Source organism: Carica papaya, chromosome 7 (assembly GCF_054855325.1).
Source record: "Carica papaya isolate Zhongbai chromosome 7, ASM5485532v1, whole genome shotgun sequence".
NCBI classification, from domain to species: Eukaryota; Viridiplantae; Streptophyta; class Magnoliopsida; order Brassicales; family Caricaceae; genus Carica; species Carica papaya.
In genome coordinates, this window is record NC_142315.1 from 28350444 (window position 1) to 28371010 (window position 20567).

Consider the following 20567-nt stretch of genomic DNA (forward strand, 5'->3'; position numbering starts at 1 on the left):
AAGATGGGGGTAATAATGATTTCAACCCATTGGAATATTTAATACCAATTAAGTAATATATTTTGGTAAAAAATTAATTCGATATTTAAATCTATAAATATATTCGCGATTTAAGTATTCGATTTCATTAAATTAAATATTATAAATTGAGTACGATTAATTTATAATATAAATATTATAAGTTGGTCATTACTGATTCATAATATGTACATATATAATGAAACGAATTTTATGTTTTAATAAAATTTAAATTTGTAATTTTTAAATAGAATATAATAAATTTAATCATTATTTTAGTATATTGTTATTTGTTAAAAATTATATAAATTAATTATAATAATATAAGTAATTAGCCTATATTATTCATATCAACTAGTGAACTTTTTTATTATTTTTATTAGATATTTTTTTATATAATTTATTTTAAAAATTAAAAAAATAAATAAAGTACATTAATATAATCACATTAATTTATATATTTCAACAAAGGGAAAACTTACACCCATAGCACAAAAAATTATTATACACACACACACATATATATATATATATATATACATGCCCAAAGTGAGAGATTAATGAGCATAATTTTATTGAATAGGTAATCTGATTTGGGAGGTTAAAAGGTTGGTCAACTTTCTAATTATTGTTAGAGACTTCTAAAAGTATCACATCTTATTTAATTAATTTTTTAAAAAAGTGGTTAAAGCTTGTTTACCAAATTCTCTAACTAATTAATTGCTTTTTTATGAATGTAATTATCAACTTTTTATTTGATTATGACTAATTTAATTTTAAAATTATAAATAAAATTATTAGATGTGTTAAAATTTTTTAATTTATTGCTAATGTAATTTTGAAAATCATAATTGTACTATATTTTATTATAATTACAAGAATATAATAGAATAACCCATCCAAAATAAATTGGTTATGCCTCGTATCCTCTTTTTCGATTAAAAAAAAAAAATCGAGACTGACGAATTCAAACGTAAAATTTGTCATTTTATCGGTATATTGTAAATTGATAATGACTGATACATAATGTTTGATTAAATGAAACTGATGATTTAATGTACTAATATATTAATAAAATTACGATAAACGAAATAATAAAATCTCAATTAGTGTGTTACGTTTTTGTGTGACATAAACATTACGTAACAACTAATTTGAGGATCGAGGATTTGGGAGGGGGAAGATTGATGAACACCAAATTTTTATTAGATCGGATTTTGGATGGTGGAATAATTTAGTTTGAAAGAAATAACTCCCCTTCAATGAATAAATCAATCGCAATACATGCATCAATTTAATCCCACGTGCACTCAATGCATCCCCACTCCAATATGTGGACTTTGACCTTCCACACGTTTCCCTAATTATCTCTTGCTTCATCCCATAATTAAAAGGGACATTTATTTTTATTTTCATAAAAATATATATAATATGTAACGATCCCGATCCTAAATGTTGGTGAGTACGGAAGCCTTTTTATACTGTTTTTAATTAATGAAATCAATAAATATTACATATTCAACGAAATTATATATTAATACGCATCGTTTATAACAGAATAATTATTTATTTATAGAGATATGAAATATTTAAATTAATTTATATATTTAAAATAAAAAATAATATATACATATATGTATTTGGGTATTACATAATATTTTATTAATTAAATAACTCATGTCGTAACGATCCGGAACTTGAAGACAAATTAATTATGAATTAAATGCGGAAGCGAAAAAAATAGTTAGGGTTTACATTCCTTACACAATAACTTAGATTACGGAATAAGGATACAGAAATAACAAAAAATCAAAGAAATAATGGAAAATAAACAACTGGGCATACTACTCGCAACTCTCTTGTGGATCGCGCTCTGGATCTTGATTCTCTTGATCTGAAATGGTTAATGAAAGAGTGAGTTACACTAGCCTAGTAAGAATATCACGCTACTCACCGACATAGAAAGTAAAGTTGATAAAAATCATGAAAACAACTAATGGAGCTCTTAATTTCAGTAAATTCGTTTATCATAAATAAATTATTTACCGTATACTTACCGTAGTGAGATTTCCAAAATCAACTTACAGAGTCAATAACATAAAAAAAATCATAATCTCATATATAATGAGTCGACAATAACAACTTTATCTTTTATCAGCCTACTGCTATCCATATGGGTTCATAGGGATGCCCCCCACTACGCGTCCGGTATGAGCGCCAAAATACCATATCTCAATACCCCATCCGATATGAGAATGAAACAGATCGCTCCCATACCTCATCTGGTATGAGTGTCAAAATATTAATCTTTGATACTTCGTCCAGTATGAGAAAACGTTTACGGTAGGGTTCTTTATTTACCCGGTCCGTCCATCATCTTTGAGGATATCTAATAAGGCTACCGTTCATCCATTAATCAACTAATTTTCTGTTTACCTTTAATTTTCAATTTTCCAATTAACTATAAATCACGTAAAACAAGCAATACATGTATAAATAAAATACAATCGAATTATCATACCAATTTTAGTGTATTATCATGCATTCGAACTGTAAAATCAATCAATTCGATAAACATGACAAACAGTAATAAATAACCGGTTTCGGCTCCATTAGTGACTTGTAATTAATTATAAATATTCTTTAAATTACACAAACTACCGTACTATTATTAATTAAATTTCAATTTCATAACAGAAAATAAGGTGAGAGATTCTTACTCAAATTAATATCCGAAATGCTAAACTTTTAGTTGTGCCTATCAGTGGTTCTTAGATTTTCTAAATTTTTTTAAGGATTAAAACACATTTTAAGTATCTAAAAATATCTCAAAAATTCTAAATCGGTGTTAGAAACCTTTTTTGGCCAATTTTAGGATTTCGGCACGGCGGCTCTGCCGTGCTCCAGTGACGACACCGTCGCCTAGTGGTTTATCTCGGATTGGACGTTTTCGGTTGATTTCAGTCAATTTTGTACCCATTCTTGCGGAAAAATACGTTAAGGAGCCTCGATTGACAAAAAAAAATCGAAAAACCAAAGCTTACCGATGGCGGAGTTTTCCAGTGCGGTGGCTCCATCGGTTCACCTTCGCGATTGGATATTTTGCTTCGGTCAACTTGTAAAAAAAAGAATAGTGGTTACAATGGTAAAAAAATTACACAAAACGGGAATCGGGAAAGGCCTTATCAGATGCATTTTTTGTTTTTTTTTTTGCAGCGGCACTGTCAGACTTTACCTGCAATTTCCAGCTCATCCATCAGTTCTTTTGCTCTGATTTGGCTATAAGGGTATTCAAAATTGAATTTCAAGCGAATTAAATTTTTTTTTTACCTCTTTTGGCGATCGGAAGTGGCTACGGTGTGGCGCCGGGCGACAATCGGCTCCATTCTCAGTGACTAGCTCTTCTTCTCCAGCCCCGGGGGGGGGGGGGGGCGGTCTGCGTTAAGGTTAGGGTTTGGCGTGAAGATGGATATTTATATCCATTTTTTTTAATCTGAACTGTTCATCGCGTTTGATCTGCACCGTCCGATCGCATTTAAATAGGAAATGAATATGGACCGTTCATCGCGATTTAATTTAGGATGTCCAATCACGTTTAAATAGGAAATGAATCTAGGCCGTTTGTCGCGTTTAATCGCGATAGTCCAAGTGCGTATGAAAGTGAACAGATCTGGACCATTCATGTGCGCGGAAACGAATCTACACCATTCGATTGCGTCTGATGGGGGAACGGATCCGGACCGTTCACGTGCGCAGGAACAAATATGAACCATTCGATTACGGACACGCGGATCCCCAGCGTGGCCTCCCGCATGGCACCGCGTCAATTTGTCTTGTCATGTGGCGCACTCTGGTTCGTCGGGGCTGCTGACTGTGCGTCCTACGTGACACATTTTTTCTAAATTATATTTTGACCATTAGTTTTTAATTTTTCTTTCAAAAACACATCCAGAACCCAAATTTTCACATTTTTTTAAAACTATTTTCAATTTCATCCCCTACTTATTTTTTTTTATTTTTGCATTAAATAAAAATTATATTTCTATATTAATTTTAAATTTATTAAAATTAATTTAAGGGTATTACACATGTATATTTAGTACATCATTTGAAATTAAGAATAAAAAAATTAATTAATTAGTTTTATTTTTAATTTTTAAGATTTTTAAGTGGGTGTGCTTATAAACTCATTAAATCTACAAAGTATGAAAATAAAAAAGTGAAATAAATTTGAAAAGAGTTTATTATAATTTTTTTTTCCACCGTTTATAAAATTAGCCAAACACTCTCCCAGTAACAAAAAGAGTGACGACAGAATATCTACAATTTGAAGATTTGGTTGGCCAACCATATATATATGTATATATATATATATATATATAGACATACATATATACATATATATATACATCACAAACCAAATATGGAGTATCTAGCTAGCTAGGTTTTGAATAAATTGACCTAATTAAGATCCAAATTATCCAAATCGATACATTTATTCATGATAATATGCCAAACGGCTGAGGCACATGGCTTTGACTTATTATACATACCTCTGTGTGTGTGTGTATATATATATAATAGATAGAGGGAGAGAGAGAGAGAGAGAGAGAGAGAGAGAAATTTTAATATGTATGATTTGTCTTCTGTTCTTCTCCTTGTCCACATTAACTAAGAGACTACCGAGCTAGGTTGTAGATAAATATATAAAACTAATGTATATGACGTGTATATATGTATGTGTATATGTGTGTGAGTGTATATATATATGGGCAAACACGAACAAGCAACTTTCCTAAAAGAATATTTAAAAAGAAAAAAGAATGATGAAAACAAGTAAGTAGTTAATAGGGTACGTGATAGTGTTGCCTTAAAAATAAGCTCATGTCTCTAGGAATATTATTATGGGGATTTTTATAGATTAGATTTATTTTATATATCTTTTATATGATAATATATTGAATATATAATTTTATTTAATTCTACATGTTTGAAATATTATAATTATAATATAATATATCTGTTCGATTTGGACTGTATTTTCAAACAACCCGATTCGTTGACAATGCCTCGGAGTGTGAAAAGGTCCGGGTATGATGGGGCTCTCACCTTCTCCAACGCCCCCCTTTCAGGGGACTTAGGCCTCGATCTGCTGCTGAGGACGCTTCTCCAAATTATAATTTGGACGTCGGGGGCGCCCGATTCTCAAATTGGGCTCTTTCCAGTTTGCTCACAGTTACTAGAAAATGCATAACAACTCACATGTCGAATCAACTAACTCTAAAAATGGATGGAGCTTAAACGCACGACCTATACCCAGCCGTCGGGTAAGAATCAGGCCCCAATGAGTAGGAGGGTGAGGCGATCGCTGTGTAATGGCCTCAGAAATATTTAAAGAAAATAAATGATAATTAAAGTGCGGAAGCATAATAAATATTCAAAGTTTACATTCTTTACACACATAACTTAAGGTACTGAATAGTGCTACGAGAATTACTCTTTTAAAAGAAATACAAAAAAAAAAAGAAAATGAATAAAAAATAAATAAAAGTAGTATTCTACTTGCAATCCTCTTGCGGATCGAACTTTGGATCCTGGTCATCTTGATCTGAAATAGTTAAATAAGGGATGAGCTATACTAGCCTAGTAAGAATATCACACCACATTGCCGACACAGAAATAAAAGTTGGTAAAAAACTAAAACAACCAATTGAGTACTTAATTAAACAAATTCATTTATCAAAATAAAATCATTTACTGTCCACTTACCGTAATGAAATTTATAAAAATAACCTACAGCATAATTACATTATACATACCATGATTTCATATATACTCGGTAATATAGTACATATTATAAATTCATATCAATATTCAATAAATCAAACAACAATTGTCACTCTCTTTGTCAGCCAACTAGTATCCATGGGGGTCCATAGGGATGTTCCCACTACACGTGAACCATCTCTTTTAATATTTTTAGTTAACGGGCCGTTTCCATACCCCGTCCGGTATGGGCACCAAACTTACTAAACCTCAATACCTCGTCCGGTATGAGGATGAAATTAAAAATAATTTTGAGAAAAAAAGGATAAAAATTTGGGTTCGAATAGTATTTTTGAAAGAAAATTTTAAAACTGGTTGTCAGAACGTAATTAAAAAAAATTGTGTCGTGTAGGACTACCCAGTCAGTAGTTTCAACGAACTGGAGTGCGCCACGTGGCAAGGTACGTTGACTCGGTACCACACGAGAGGCCACACTAGTAATCCGCGTGCCCCCCGATTGGACGGCTCGCAAGCGTTCTCGCAGGCGTAGAGGGTCCAGATCCGTTCCCTCCTCAGACGCAATCAGACGGTCACGATTAAATGCGATGAACAATTTAGATTTATTCCCTCTTTAAACGCGATTAGACTGTCCATATCAAATCGCAATAAACAGTCCATATTCAATTCTTCTTTAAATGCAATCGGACGGTCGAGATCAAATGCGATGAACGATCCAGATTAATTCAAAATAGATATAAATATTTCGCATCACACTGAACTCAAACCCTAGCCGCCAACCTTTCGCTGGATAAGAAGAACAAGTCGCCAGAGAAGGGAGCCAACTACCACTCACTGCCGTGCCGGAGCCACCTCCGACCGCTAAAAGGTAAAAACTCTCTTATCCGGTCAGAATTTGATTTTGAGCACCCTCATGGCCAAATTGGAGCAAAAGAAATGGCGGTGAGCTGGAAACCACAGGCAAAACTCGTAACCTCCTCCGATGAGCCCCTTCCCGTTTTTTGTTTCGTGCGATTTTTTCACCATTATGTTCACAATTATATTTTCTACAAATTGACCGAAGAAAAACACTATGTCGCGAAGGTGAGCCGGTGGAGCCACTGCACTAGAAAATTCCACCACCGATAGGTTTTTATTTTTTTATTTTTTTATTTTTTTATTTTTTTGAGCCAACCGAGATCCCCCAACATATTTTTTCGCAAAGATGGGTATAAAACTGGCCGAAATCTGCTAAAATTGGCTGAAAATGGCCAGACCGAGGCAAACTGCCGCTGCGGGCGACGGTGTCATCTCCGGAGCACGGCAGTGCCATCGTGTCGGAATCTCGAAATTAGCTGAAAAAGAAATTTTAACACTGATTTTGAGTTTTTTGGGTATTTTTAGGTACGTGAAGCATGTTTTAATCATCGTAGAAAAATTCAGAAAATCTGGGACTGCTAGTAAGCGCAGTAGAAAGTTCGGTATTTCAGACACCGATTCAAGTAAGAATCTCTCACCTTATTCTCTGTTATAGAATTGAAGCTTAATAATCGATAATATGGTATTCTGTGTAATTTAGAAAACTTTGAGAATAATTACAAGTTACTAATGAAGCCGGAACCAGTTAGTTTTTTATATGTCTTGTTTAACTGATTGTTGAATTTACAGCTTTAAATAAATGATGATATACTGGAATGGTTGAATGATTCAGTTGTGCTTCCTTGATATATATATATTGCTTATCTTGCGTGATTTACAGTTGATTTGTGAAATTAGAAATTAATACGCCAACAAAAAATTGTTTGATCATGTGAATTAATGAGTGACAGCCTTACTAGATATCCTGAGAGATAGTGGACGAATCGAATACATAGGAAACCCTATCGTGAACGTTGTCTCATACCAAAAGAGGTATCGAAGAATAGTATTTTTTACGCTTATACCAGACAGGGTATGAGAACGGCCTGATTCACTCTCATAACGGACGAGATATTGAGGAATGATACTTTTAGCGCTCATACCGGACAGGGTATGAGGATGGCTGGTTAGTTAAAAATGTTGAATATTGGTTCACGTGTAGTGAGACATTCTTTTGGGTCCTCAAGGATACCAATAGACAAATAAAAAGGGAAAGTGATTGTTATTGCTCACTTGAAAATGAGATTGAAATGTTATTTAAATTATTGTCTCTACAAGTCAATTTTAGAAATCTCGCAACAATAAATATGCAATAAATGATTTTTCTTATGATAAATGAATTTACTTAAATTAAGAGCTCTATTGGTTATTTTTATGATTTTTACCAATCTTTAGTTTCTGTATCGGAGAGTAGTGTGATATTCTTACTGAGCTAATGTAGCTCACCCTTTCATTAATTATTCCAGATCAAGAGAATTAAGACCCAGATCCTGGTTAACAAGAGGGTTGTGAATAATTCACCACCCAGACTCTCTTCAAAAATTAGTGAAGGTTGTCCTAGAATGCTTAGTATGTTGTTTTTTGTTTATTTCTTTGATTTTTATTTATTCTTTTTAAAAGGACATTCTCGTAACCCTATTAAACATTCTAAATTATTGTGTAAGGAATGTAAACCTTAAACTCTATTATTTCTCTTCCATATTTAATTTATGATTTTATTTCTATTTAAGTTCTAGGCCTTTACAGTTGGCATCAGAGTCGCGTTTCTCAGAACCTTTCCTTACACAAAAACTTTAGGAAATACCAAAAAAATGAATTATTGCTCAACCATTCCTTATGAAATGCAAGTACAGATAGATGAGGAGAGGAAGACCCCCACTAAACCGAGCAGCCCGGGAGAGTTCGCTTCAAGAGGATGTTGGTCGACACTTTGAAATACTGGAGAGACTCATTGCTGCCTAGCAGGCCTAGGAGGAAATGAGGGAGCTACCTAATCCTCCCTCGTTGCCATAGTTTGAGCCACCTTGGTACAACCCTGTTCCTTTATAGTACAATCCGGCACCACTACAGTATGGTCTGGTGCCCCATTTGCATCATCTGATACCATCACAGTATAATATGGTTCCTCCACCGTAGCATCCAGTACCACCACAGGGCCATCCGGTCCTTCCCCAACACAATTTAGTCCCTTTTTCATGAGACTCAATTCCACCCATAATGGACCCAAGCTACATTGAGAGGTACAAAAGATAACCTATTTACTTTTATAAGAGCATCCTCCTTTAAAGAGACTGAGTATTAGTTAGCTGAGACAGAAGGCTTTTATGACTCTTGGGGTGGTTCCCGAACAGAGGGTTATATTTGCCACCTACATGCTGGTAGGAGAGATAAGTCACTGGTGGCAACTCAAGTAGGTCACCCTGCCCATTCTAGTCACTTGGGAACAGTTCTTGATGACCTTCAATGCAAAATACCTCTTAAAGCATCTCCAACATCTGAAGAAAATAGAGTTTGCACATCTGGTCTAGGCTTATATGACTATGTTAGAGTATACCCAAAAATTCCTAGAGTTTAGCCGGTATTCCCCTAAGAACATGATGGATGAAGGTAGAAAGGTAAAAAAGTTCGAGTGGGGCCTCCGTCCTAAGATTATACAGCAGCTGTATGTGTTCGAGCTCAGTATTTACTCAGCCGTTCTAACCAATGCACAACTAGTAGAGAGGAACTTTTATATTTTTCCTCAAGTAGTGGAGAACCTCAGGCCCCCCGGTTTCACACCGCAGACCAGCATCCACTGCAGATATTCAGCAGAACAAAAGACTTAGGCCAGTGACTCAGACTTCTCAAATTTCAGCAATAGGATGCGGTAGGACTTGCTAGCACTGTGCCAATGATCATGGGGACTGACCCTACTATCGCCTCAATAATACTTGCCATATATGTGGGAGTGTCTAGTATTATGTGAAAGAGTGCCCGAGAAATCAAAATCAGGATAGACCTTCTATCTAGGGTAGAGCTTACAACCTCACTCAGCAAGATGCAGAAACTAACCCAGACGTGATACAAGGTATGTACACTATATATAACCATCTTGCACATGTTTTGATTGATACTGGTGTTTCACATTCATTTGTCTCACATACTTTTACACTAAACTTGAATGTATTATCTAAAAGACTTAATTTGGTGTTGTTTGTATCTACTTTTAAGAGTATGACACTACTAAGAGACGTTATATACAAAGTCTGTATCATAAATATAGCAAATAGAGAATTAGTGTGGAGCTAATAGAGATTGACACGGGGGAATTTAATATAATCCTATGAATGAAATAGCTAGCGGCGTATCACGCTACTATAGATTATTTTCACAAGAAACTTGTATTCAACTTTCTTAATGAAGAATCATTTACAAATTAATAAAATTTTTGAAACATTATTCCCTCATGGAAAATTTCTTATTACCAAGTGCTTTAACTCGGCTGTTTTCTCTACTTAGGTAAACCTAAGAAAGAAATTTGTATTCGATAGATTCTGATAGTCTGAAACTTCTTGGATTTGTTTTCTGATGAACTACCCGAACTACTAGTGGACATAGAAGTTGAATTCACTATACACCTACAGTCAAGCACCCAGCCTATCTCGGTTGCCCTTTACCGCATGAGTTGTGTTGAGATGGAAGAGTTGAAAAAATATATCAATGAACTGCAGGATAGTGGGTTCATCCAACATAGTGTGTTCCCTTGGGGTGCTGGAGTCATATTTACAAAGAAGGAGGATGGGACGTTAAAGTTATATATTGACTACAGAGAACTGAACATGGTCACGATCAAGAACAAGTACCCCTTCCCCAAGATCGATGACCTTTTGATCAGTTGCAGGGTGCCCAAGTCTTCTCCAAAATAGATTTGCGTTTAAGTTACTATCAGATAAAGATCAAGATAGAAGACATTCTCAAAACAGCTTTTCGAACTAGGTATAGACATTATGAGTTCATCGTCATACCATTTAGACTAACCAACGCACCAACTATTTTTACGGATTTGATGAACAGGGAGTAAATTCAGAATTTTGAGTTTCTACTGATGGGTTACTCAGATTTCAGGATAGCATGTGTGTTCCATGTGACAGTGAGATGAAAAGGGATATTATAACAAAGACTCATAGCTCAAAGTTTTTCATACATCTCGGAAGCACTAAGATGTATTAAAATATTGGATCCTGGTTTTGGTGGAACATGATGAAAAGAGAAGTGGCCAACTTTATTTTCAAGTGTGTAGTATGTCAGCAGGTCAAGGTAAAACATCAACGCACAAGTAGACTACTTCAACCATTACTAATTTAAGAGTGAAAGTGGGAATACATCATAATAGATTTTGTGACAGGATTATCTAAGGCACGCTCGGGACATGATGTCATTTGGGTAATTGTTGATCGGCTCACCAATTCTTCTCACTTCTTGGCCATCAAGATGACTGATCCATTAGACAAGCTAGTAAAAATATATATCCGGGAGATAGTTAGGTTACATAGAGTGTCAGTGACAGTAGTATCTGATAGGGACCCCAGGTTCACTTCTTAGTTCTAGTTTAGTTTTCAGCAAGTCATGGGAATGAAATTATCTTTTAGTATCGCATTCTACCCTCATATCGATGGACAATCAGAAAGGATGATCCGCACACTAGAGGATATACTCTGAGCTTGTGTTCTTGACTTCGGGGCCCATTGAGATGATCATTTATCCTTATTAGAGTTCACCTACAATAACAGATACCAAATAAGTATCGGCATAGCTCCGTACGAGGCGTTATATAGCCGCCCATGCAGATCATCGATCTGTTGGGAAGAGGTGAATGATAGAAAATTATTCGACGCAAATCTTATGGAGGAGACTACAGCGAAAATAGTTAAGATCATGAAGAACATACAAACAGCTTTGAGCAGATAGAAGAGTTATGCGGACACCCGGAAGAGAGATTTAGAATTTGAGAAAGGTGATCAAGTGTTCTTTAAGGTCACCCCTTTCAAGAGAATCAATAAGTTTGGCAAAATGAGGAAATTAAATTCCCAGTTTATTGGGTCATATGAGATCTTAGACAGAATTTGTACCGTCGCTTATAGACTGGCACTATCTCCAGAACTATCTAGAGTCCATAATATGTTTCATGTGTCCATATTACGTAAGTACAACTCGGATCCCTCTCACATCTTAGCCCACGAGCCCCTTTCACTCTAAGAGGATCTGTCCTATGAGGAGGTATCAGTGGACGTTGTAGACCAAAAGAGTAGAGTACTCTGCAACCAAAAAATTCTCTTAGTTAAGGTACTATGGCAGAATTACACACAAAGAGAAGCCACATGGGAGATATAATCAGACTTCAGAGTCTAGTATCTCCAACTATTTGATTGAGGGGAGGGAGATAAATTTGAGGGACTAAATTTCTTTTAAAGGGGGAAGAGTATTAATACCTGGGTTCGAAATTTGGCCCGAGATTAATTTTAATATTAAAAATATATATAAAAATCTATTTTTAAAATTTATAAATTTTGATTTAATGGAAAATTATGGAAAAAAAATAGGTTGAAGATTAAATTGAAAACAAAATTGGAAAAAACAGTGAAATTTTGGGTTCAGATGGTGGTTTTGAAAGAAAAATAAGAAATTGGAGATTCGAACGGAATTAAAGAAAACTACGTCACGTAGGACCGTCCAGTTAGTAGCCTCGATGAACCGCAATGCGCTGCATGACAAGATACACTGACTCGGTGCGACGTGATAGGCCACACTGGTGATCTGCATGCCCCGCGATCGGACGGTCCAGAAGTGTTCCCATGCGCGTGGACAATCTGGATTCGTTTCTTCTTCAGGCGCGATCGGACAGTCGCGATTAAATACGATAAACGATTTAGATTCATTTCTTCTTTAAACGCAATTGGACAGTCGATATCAAATCTCGATAAACGATCTAGATTCATTTTCTCTTTAAATGTGATCGGATGGTCGATATCAACGCGATGAATGGTCTAAATTAACGCGAGACGGGTATAAATATTTTGCATCACATCGAACCCAAACTTTAATCGCCAGCCTTCTGCCGGATAAAAAGAACTAGTCGTTGGAGAAGGGAGCTGACCGTCGTGCAGGAGCCACCTCTGACTACCAAAAAAGGTAAAAATTCTTCTATCAGCTCGGAATTTTATTTTGAGCACCTCAATTACCAAATTGGAGCAAAACAAATGGTGGGTGAGCCGAAAATCACGGGTAAAGCCCGGCGGTGCCGCCATGGGCAAAACACACAACCTCCTTCGATGAGCCCCTTCCCGTTTTTCGTTTTATGCGATTTTTTTATTATTGTGTTTACCGTTCTGTTTTCTACAGGTTGACAAAAAAAAAACGTCCAGCCGCGAAGGTGAACCGGCGGAGCTACCACACCAAAAAATTTCACCACCGGTAAGTTTATGTTTTTTTTTTTAGATAACCGAGACCCTCTAACTTGTTTTCTTGCAGGGGTGGGTATAAAACTGACTGAAATCAGCCAAAGCTGGCTAAAAATGGCTAGGCCGAGCCAAACTGCCGCTGCGGGCGGTGGTGCCGCCATGCAAGAATCCCAAAATTTGCTGGAAAAGAAATTTTAATACTGATTTTGAATTTTTATGATATTTTTAGGTACATGAGGCGTGTTTTAATTCTCGCAAAAAAATTCAGGAAACCCGGGGACCGGCAGTAGGCATAGTAGAAAGTTTGGTATTTTAGACACCGATTCGGGTAAGAATCCCTCACATTATTCTCGATTATGGAATTGAAGCTTAATAATCGATAATATGGTATTCTGTGTAATTTAAAAAATTTTGAGAATAATTACAGGTTACTAATAGAGCCGAAACTCGTTAGTTCTTTATTTATCATGTTTAACTGATTGTTGAATTTATAGCTTTAAATACATGATGATATAATAGAATGGTTGAATGATTCAATTGTGTTTTCTTGATATATATATTGTTTATCTTGCGAGATTTACGGTTGATTTGTGAAATTAGAAATTAATATGCAAACGAAAACTTGTTTGGTCATGTAAATTAATGAATGACAGTCTTACTGGATATTTTAGGAGATGTTGGACGAACCGGATACATAGGGAACCCTACCGTGAACGTTGCCTTATAACGGACGATATATTGAGGAATGGTATTTTTGGCACTCATACCGGATAAGGTATGGGAACAGTCCAATTCACCTTCATACCGGAAGAAGTATTGAAAAATGATACTTTTGGTACTCATACCGGACCGGGTATGGGGACGACGATTAGTTGACAATGTTGAATATTAGTTCACGCGTAGTGAGACATCTTTATGAGCCAGGGATACTAGTAGATAAATAAAAAAAGAAGTGATTGTTATTACTCATTTGAAAATGAGATTGAAATGTTATTTGAGTTATTGTCTCTATAGGTCGATTTTGGAAATCTCGCAACGGTAAATATATGCAATAAATGGTTTTTCTTATGATAAATGAATTTACTTAACTCAAGAGTTTTATTGATTGTTTTTATAATTTTTACCAACTTTTAATTTCTGTATCGGTGAGTAGTGTGATATTATTACTGAGTTAGTATAACTTACCATTTTATTAACTATTTCAGATCAAGAGAATCATGACCAGGATCCCGATCAATAGGAGAGTTGTGAATAGTTCACCACCCGTACTCCCTTCAAAATCTAATGAATGTCATACTAGAATGCTCAGTATGTTGCCTTTTATTTATTTCTTTAATTTTTATTTGTTCTTTTAGAATGGGCATTCTTGTATTCCTATTGAATATTTTAAATTATCTTATAAAAAATATAAATCTTAAACTCTATTATTTCGTTTTCGTATTTAATTTATGATTTTATTTTTATTTAAATTCCGAACCTTTATATATTACATCATTAAAACTTCTTAAAATATTAATTTAAATTTAAATTTTTAATAACTATTTTAATTTTTTATTATGTAAAAAATTACTAATCTTGATTAATACCTGTATAATTATTGTAAAATAAATAATAAAATTAGAATATTTTGCATAAAATTTTAGGTAATTAATTTATTTTTATTTTTCAAAAAGAATTTATTTTGATTGAATAAAAAAAAAAATATTTCTAAAATGTCAGCCGATCACGACCAGACATTACGGTGCTCGTCTTAAAGAACGGAATAGCCGATAAGGTTGGTGGTGTTACCAAAAGTGCTTTGGCTAACTTCGACGTACGTTGGCACAGCATTATGAAGGCCCAATCAGATAAAGCCACGTCCGCACGCGTCCATTAAATGGCCTAACCATTTGATTTCAATACATACGTATACATAAAGCTTAAAAAAAAGATAGAAGAACACATTTTTCTTGATCATTTTAGAACACCCTTTTCTTCTTTTCTCATTTTAATTTTTCTTTTCAAGACAATTTCAGAAAATATGTACAATTATCATCAGAATTCAGGAAGTCATACACATATCTTGAATATCTACCACCCACCAAATCATCAAAACAATACTTCATTTCGCAATGTACTCCACGGAGCTGGCTCGGATATGATCAAAACCGAACTCACGGCTTATGGCGAAAAACTCTTTGGCTCAAGCTCAAATTATGTGCATGGTAATGTAAGTATTATATGTTTATACGTATGTCTATAAATGTATACACGAAAAAATATTGTTGTACTTTATTTTTTTAACTAACTGTGTTAATTCTTCGAATAAGTACAGATTAGTAGATATTTGTCGAACCCACAATACTACTTCGAAGTGGACAATGATTATGTAATAAACAAATTGAAGTTGATTTTGTTCCCATTTCTATATAGGGTAAAAAGGTTAATTTAATTTTGTTGTTAAGTATGCCCATTAATTCTTGTTCAAGTAAGTATATGTGTGTGTGTGTATATATATATATATATATATATGTAGGGACATTGGATGAGAGCAACAGAGACACATGGGGGAGAGTTGATATACAAGCCTCCAGTTTATGATATCAATGCACCAGATTTATATATTCCATTGATGGCATTTGGTACTTACCTGGTTCTGGCTGGTTTTTTTCTGGGTATCACTGGAATGTAAGTCAGACAAGATTATTGTAATTATAATTATAATTGTAATTACATTTAAACCCATTTTCAGTATCTATTAAGAACATATTATGAAAGACTTGATTCTGTTCTCTATATATATATATATATGTATTATGTATATAAACGTTTTGTTCGTTTGCATGTGGTGGATCTTCTATTGATAAAAGCTTTTAATGTTTTTTACTTTGGTTTTTCATGTTATTGAATTTGAAATGTAGACTATATATATATATTGATGTATATAATGACTGTCAAAACCGCCGGAAAAAGAGTAAACTGCTGGCATATCTAGGAATTAATATTTCATTTTCAAAAAAAAAATCCTAATTAAATTATTTTGAGAGTACTACCATATTTTTGAATTTTGTTATACACGTTACAGTAGATATATATATATATATTTAATTTTTGCTAAATATTTATGTACTACAGTTTTAGCCCAGGAGCTATGGGAGTGCAACTGACCAACGGCCTTCTTTGCTGGTTATTCCAAGTTCTTCTGCTTGAAGCTGTGCTACATTCCCTCGGTGACGGAGACATACCGTTGCTCGATGTGGTGGCGTACAGCGGATACACCTTCGTCGCAGTCTCGGTCGTCTTGCTCGGACGAATTCTCGGAATCTACTGCTTTTATTTTCTAATTTTCTGGGAATGTTTGTGCATGGGAACGTTGCTTGTCAAGATAATGAAAAGAGTTTTGATTGCAGAAGTGAGGAGATCAGAGAAGCATTGTTACTCTAGCAAGAGAAATTATCTTCTCTTGTTGGTAGCTATTGCTCAACCTCCATTATTATTCTGGCTTGGTAATGTAGGTGTTTAGTTAATTAAGATTATTTGTAATTAATATTCTTGTATTCTAATTAATCGCACTTGAATTTTTTTTTTTTTGTTATTATTCAATCATTTTTGATCTATTAATCTTGTCCTATTATTTTTAAAAATAATTAATTCTTATTAAAATATAATTTATTAATTAAATTATTTTTTATTAATTTAATCTTTTTATTAAAAAAAAATCAGTCCAATTAATTATTTGAAATTATTAATTTAATATATTATATAAAATTCAAGTTTAAAAGTATTACTTTTTTATATTTTAAAATTAATGATATTTAAAACATTAATAAAATTTAAAAATTAGAGTTTACCAGTTAAATTAATTATATATATATATATATATTTCTTTCTAGTAAGTTTACAGGATTTTTTCTATTAAAAGCAGGAGCTGTCCTCCTGTACATAAAATTTTGAATTGGGTTAGTTCCAACTTCCTACAGGAAAAACCACAATTTTGAGCAAGATTATAATTAATCACAGCTATTAATTAAAAAACTAATTAACAAATTACGGTAAAGAGACTCTTGAATCTTGTATGATAATTTCAATTAATGAAAGTTAATTAATTAGCTGAGGTTTGTATCGTCGGTGATTATTAATGGCATTCCGGACTCCCGCCGCCACGAACAGCACGCTAGCAATTTTGAGGCCCTCTCCGGATCTGGCAATTGTACTCAACAAAAATGGCGGTGGAATTAACATATGTAGTTGGAAAAATAGAACCACAATGTTCACACCTTTCCAGTCACCGCCGGTCAGAACGACTGACCCGCATGTCGCCGGCACATCCTTTCCGTTCTTCTTAATGCAATTGTTCATCGGCAACGCTGTTTTTCGCCCCGTTTTCTCTTTGGCCAAATTTCTGCGAATACCTCGATTTGTTGCCCAAATGCTCGTAAGCAATCATTTTATTTTATTTTTTTTACTATGTGAGTTTGTTAATGTGTTTTAATCGTGAATATTTTATTGTAAAAAATAAAATTTTACAATTTTGTTGGTAGATGTGATTATTGAATTATATGAATGAATACTAATTTGTGCAGAGTGGTATATTATTGGGTCCGTCTGGGATTGGAGAGAATCTCCTGGTGCGTGGTTTTATATTTCCTTACAGATATGCTCTAGTGCTGGAGAGTTTTGCAAACCTAGCTCTGGTTTACAACATGTTCTTGGTGGGTCTAGAAATGGACTTGTCACTAATGAAGCGAGTTGGGTCAAAAGCTCTCAGCATTGCAATCACTGGAATTCTCTTCTCCTTCGCCGTAGCCATGTTCTTCTACAGTGAAGTTGTGAAAACCGACGGCATATTCTCCAAAGAAGGTATTAAAGGTGTATTCTGGGCGGTGACTCTCAGCGCCACAAACTTCTCAGACCTTGTCAGAATCCTTTCAGATCTCAAGCTCCTCAGAACAGAAATCGGCAAGACAGCAATGGTGGCAGCCATTATTTCTGATTTGCTCGCTTGGCTTCATCTTATACTCATCGTTTCAATCTTCACCGCCGTCGGCAACATCTGGGCATGGGCAACCACCATCACCTTCGGTATCTTCTGTTGGTTTATCGTACGGCCGTTTCTATCATGGGCAATTTCAAGAGCCACTAAAGCGAAAAAACGTGTGACTGACAACCATATCACGTTTATTTTAGCTGGGGTTTTGCTCTGCGGACTCATCACTGACCTATCGGGTGCACATGCGATTGTGGGTGCCTTCATGTTCGGGATTATAATGCCAGAGGGGCATATTATCAGAGATTTGATCGTGGAGAAGATTCATAATTTCATATCTGCTATTTTAATGCCCCTGTTCTTTCTCAGCAGCGGATTGAGGTTCAATTTCAGTCACATGTTCATAGGAACATCTCCTTTACTCATTGTGGGAACTGTAATTGCGAACTGCGCAACCAAGATTATCAGCACTTACCTTGTCTCGCTCATCTATGGCGTGCCACCTAAAGACGGCCTGGCTCTCGGCTTGCTCATGAATACAAAAGGGATTTTAGCTCAAGTCATCGTCAATGTCGGTCGTGACATGAAGGTGATTCTAATCTGCTTCTTCTTCTTCTTCTTCCTCTTCCTCTTCTTCTCCTAATTCATTACTGTAAATTTCTAGGTTTTGGACAACAAGACATTCACAATAATGATGCTCTCTCTCCTGGTTATGACATGTCTAACGAAGCCGATCTTATATCTAACTCACAAGCCCACAAGGATTCCAAGACAAAACAAGAAGAGAACCATTGAAAAAGTGAAGCAACATGGAGAATTCCGAATCCTAGCTTGCGTCCACAACCTGCAAAATGCATTAAGCATCACCAACCTCATGCGAGCATGTAATCCCACCTCAAATTCTCCTCTTTGCATTTTCGCCATGCATCTCGTCGAACTCACCGGCCGAACCGCAGCCTCCATACTCATTACCAACAATGAGTACAGAACTAGAGGCGACCAGTTTAATAATGCAGAGTCTGGAACTCACATAGTCAACGCCTTTGAACATCTTGAGGAGGAGAAGAGCTTCGTCAGAACCCACACCGTGACTGCCGTCTCCCCGTATGACACCATGCACGACGACATCTGCAGCATGGCGGAGGATAAGTGTGTGAGTTTCATCATCCTGCCGTATCATAGGCAGTTAACCGCCACTGGTACCATGGAAAAGGTAAACGATGAATTTGCGAACATCAACCAGATTGTACTAACAACAGCGCCTTGCTCAGTCGGCATACTGGTGGACCGAGGAATGGGCGCTTTGCACATTGCGTCCCAACACGGTCCGGGTGATTCGTACGTTGCACCCAAGAGAAAACAGGTGGTCATGTTCTTCCTTGGCGGGGCTGATGATCGAGAGGCTTTGATGTATGCTTGGAGGATGGGTGGATATCCTAATATAGAGTTGACAGTGGTGAGATTTGTGGCGGGTGAGGAAGCCTCAAGAGTCCAGATGTATCAAAAGGGTACTGGGGTTGACGGGGAATCCGAATTGGAAGAAGAATTGACATGGCAAAGGGAGAAGGAAAAAGACAGCGAGTGTTTATACGAGTTTACTTTCAAAACAATGAATCTTTCATCTGTGACTTACATAGAGAAAGTGGTGAATGACGGATCGGAGATAATAACAGTGATAAAAGATTTGGAAGATAAGTATGATTTATGCATCGTGGGAAGAGGAGAGTTGGGAGTCAAATCGAAATTGCTAAAAGGGTTGTCAGATTGGGAGAGTTGCCAGGAGTTGGGAATTATAGGAGACATCTTAGCTTCTTCTAATTTCTCTTTGAGATCATCGGTTTTAGTTGTTCAACAATACTGCAATGTTCTTGATCTAAATTCTGATAGTCCCAAGCTTGCCACTGCCCCCTCCCATATTGGGGCAGGTAAGACAATTGGCGTTGATCCATTCATGACTCGCAAAAGGATATATAATGATGACGACGAGGCAAATGAGGATTGAATTGTTAATCTAATTAGCTTTCTATTTAAACCAAGTAGGTATTTAGTGTATACACCGGGCATACCGTGTTGGTTTTGGCCTCTGAGTAATGCATATATGCGCAAGAAATCAAATTTGTTTTTCACTAATTTTTCAAGAGTTCATAACTTTATGAACTTATAAATCTCAACTACTTAATAGCTAAAATAATAAATAAAACCAAATTACTTATATATTTTAATTATCTAAGAGTAAGACATACATACATACATATAAAAAATCAAAAGTGGATCAGAAAACTAATTCTGATCAATAAACAAGAAAAATGTAATAAAATAATAAAATCACAAAAGAGATAATTCTGAAAAAGAAAAACTTACCTTGGGACTGTTAACAGGAAAATTAGCGGAGTCCTCCAAATCATCCTCCACTTGTTTACCATAAGGAATCCTTTTGGCAACCAACAGAACTAATCACAGAACAC

The 20567-nt window shown here is 35.2% G+C and overlaps 2 protein-coding genes across 6 annotated transcripts; both read left to right on the plus strand.

Moving 5' to 3' along the window:
- Positions 1 to 15083: 15083 nt before the first annotated feature.
- LOC110815763 (uncharacterized) lies at positions 15084 to 16705 on the plus strand. Of its 5 annotated transcripts, none has more exons than XM_022043697.2 (4): positions 15084 to 15345; positions 15451 to 15549; positions 15652 to 15803; positions 16251 to 16705. In XM_022043697.2, the coding sequence occupies exons 1-4, from the start codon at positions 15157 to 15159 to the stop codon at positions 16636 to 16638; spliced, it is 828 nt and encodes a 275-aa protein (XP_021899389.1). In that variant the 5' UTR covers positions 15084 to 15156; the 3' UTR covers positions 16639 to 16705. The 5 variants fall into 5 exon arrangements, with proteins under 5 accessions (XP_021899389.1, XP_088064456.1, XP_088064457.1 ...); XM_088208330.1 differs by having other exon boundaries at positions 16257 to 16705; XM_088208331.1 differs by having other exon boundaries at positions 15451 to 15504.
- A 544-nt stretch (positions 16706 to 17249) lies between these two features.
- LOC110815761 (cation/H(+) antiporter 23, chloroplastic-like) lies at positions 17250 to 20212 on the plus strand. The gene is made up of 3 exons (XM_022043696.2): positions 17250 to 17550; positions 17699 to 18691; positions 18767 to 20212. Exons 1-3 carry the CDS (start codon positions 17254 to 17256, stop codon positions 20102 to 20104), a joined length of 2628 nt encoding a protein of 875 aa, XP_021899388.1. The 5' UTR covers positions 17250 to 17253; the 3' UTR covers positions 20105 to 20212.
- The last annotated feature ends 355 nt before the right edge of the window (positions 20213 to 20567 follow it).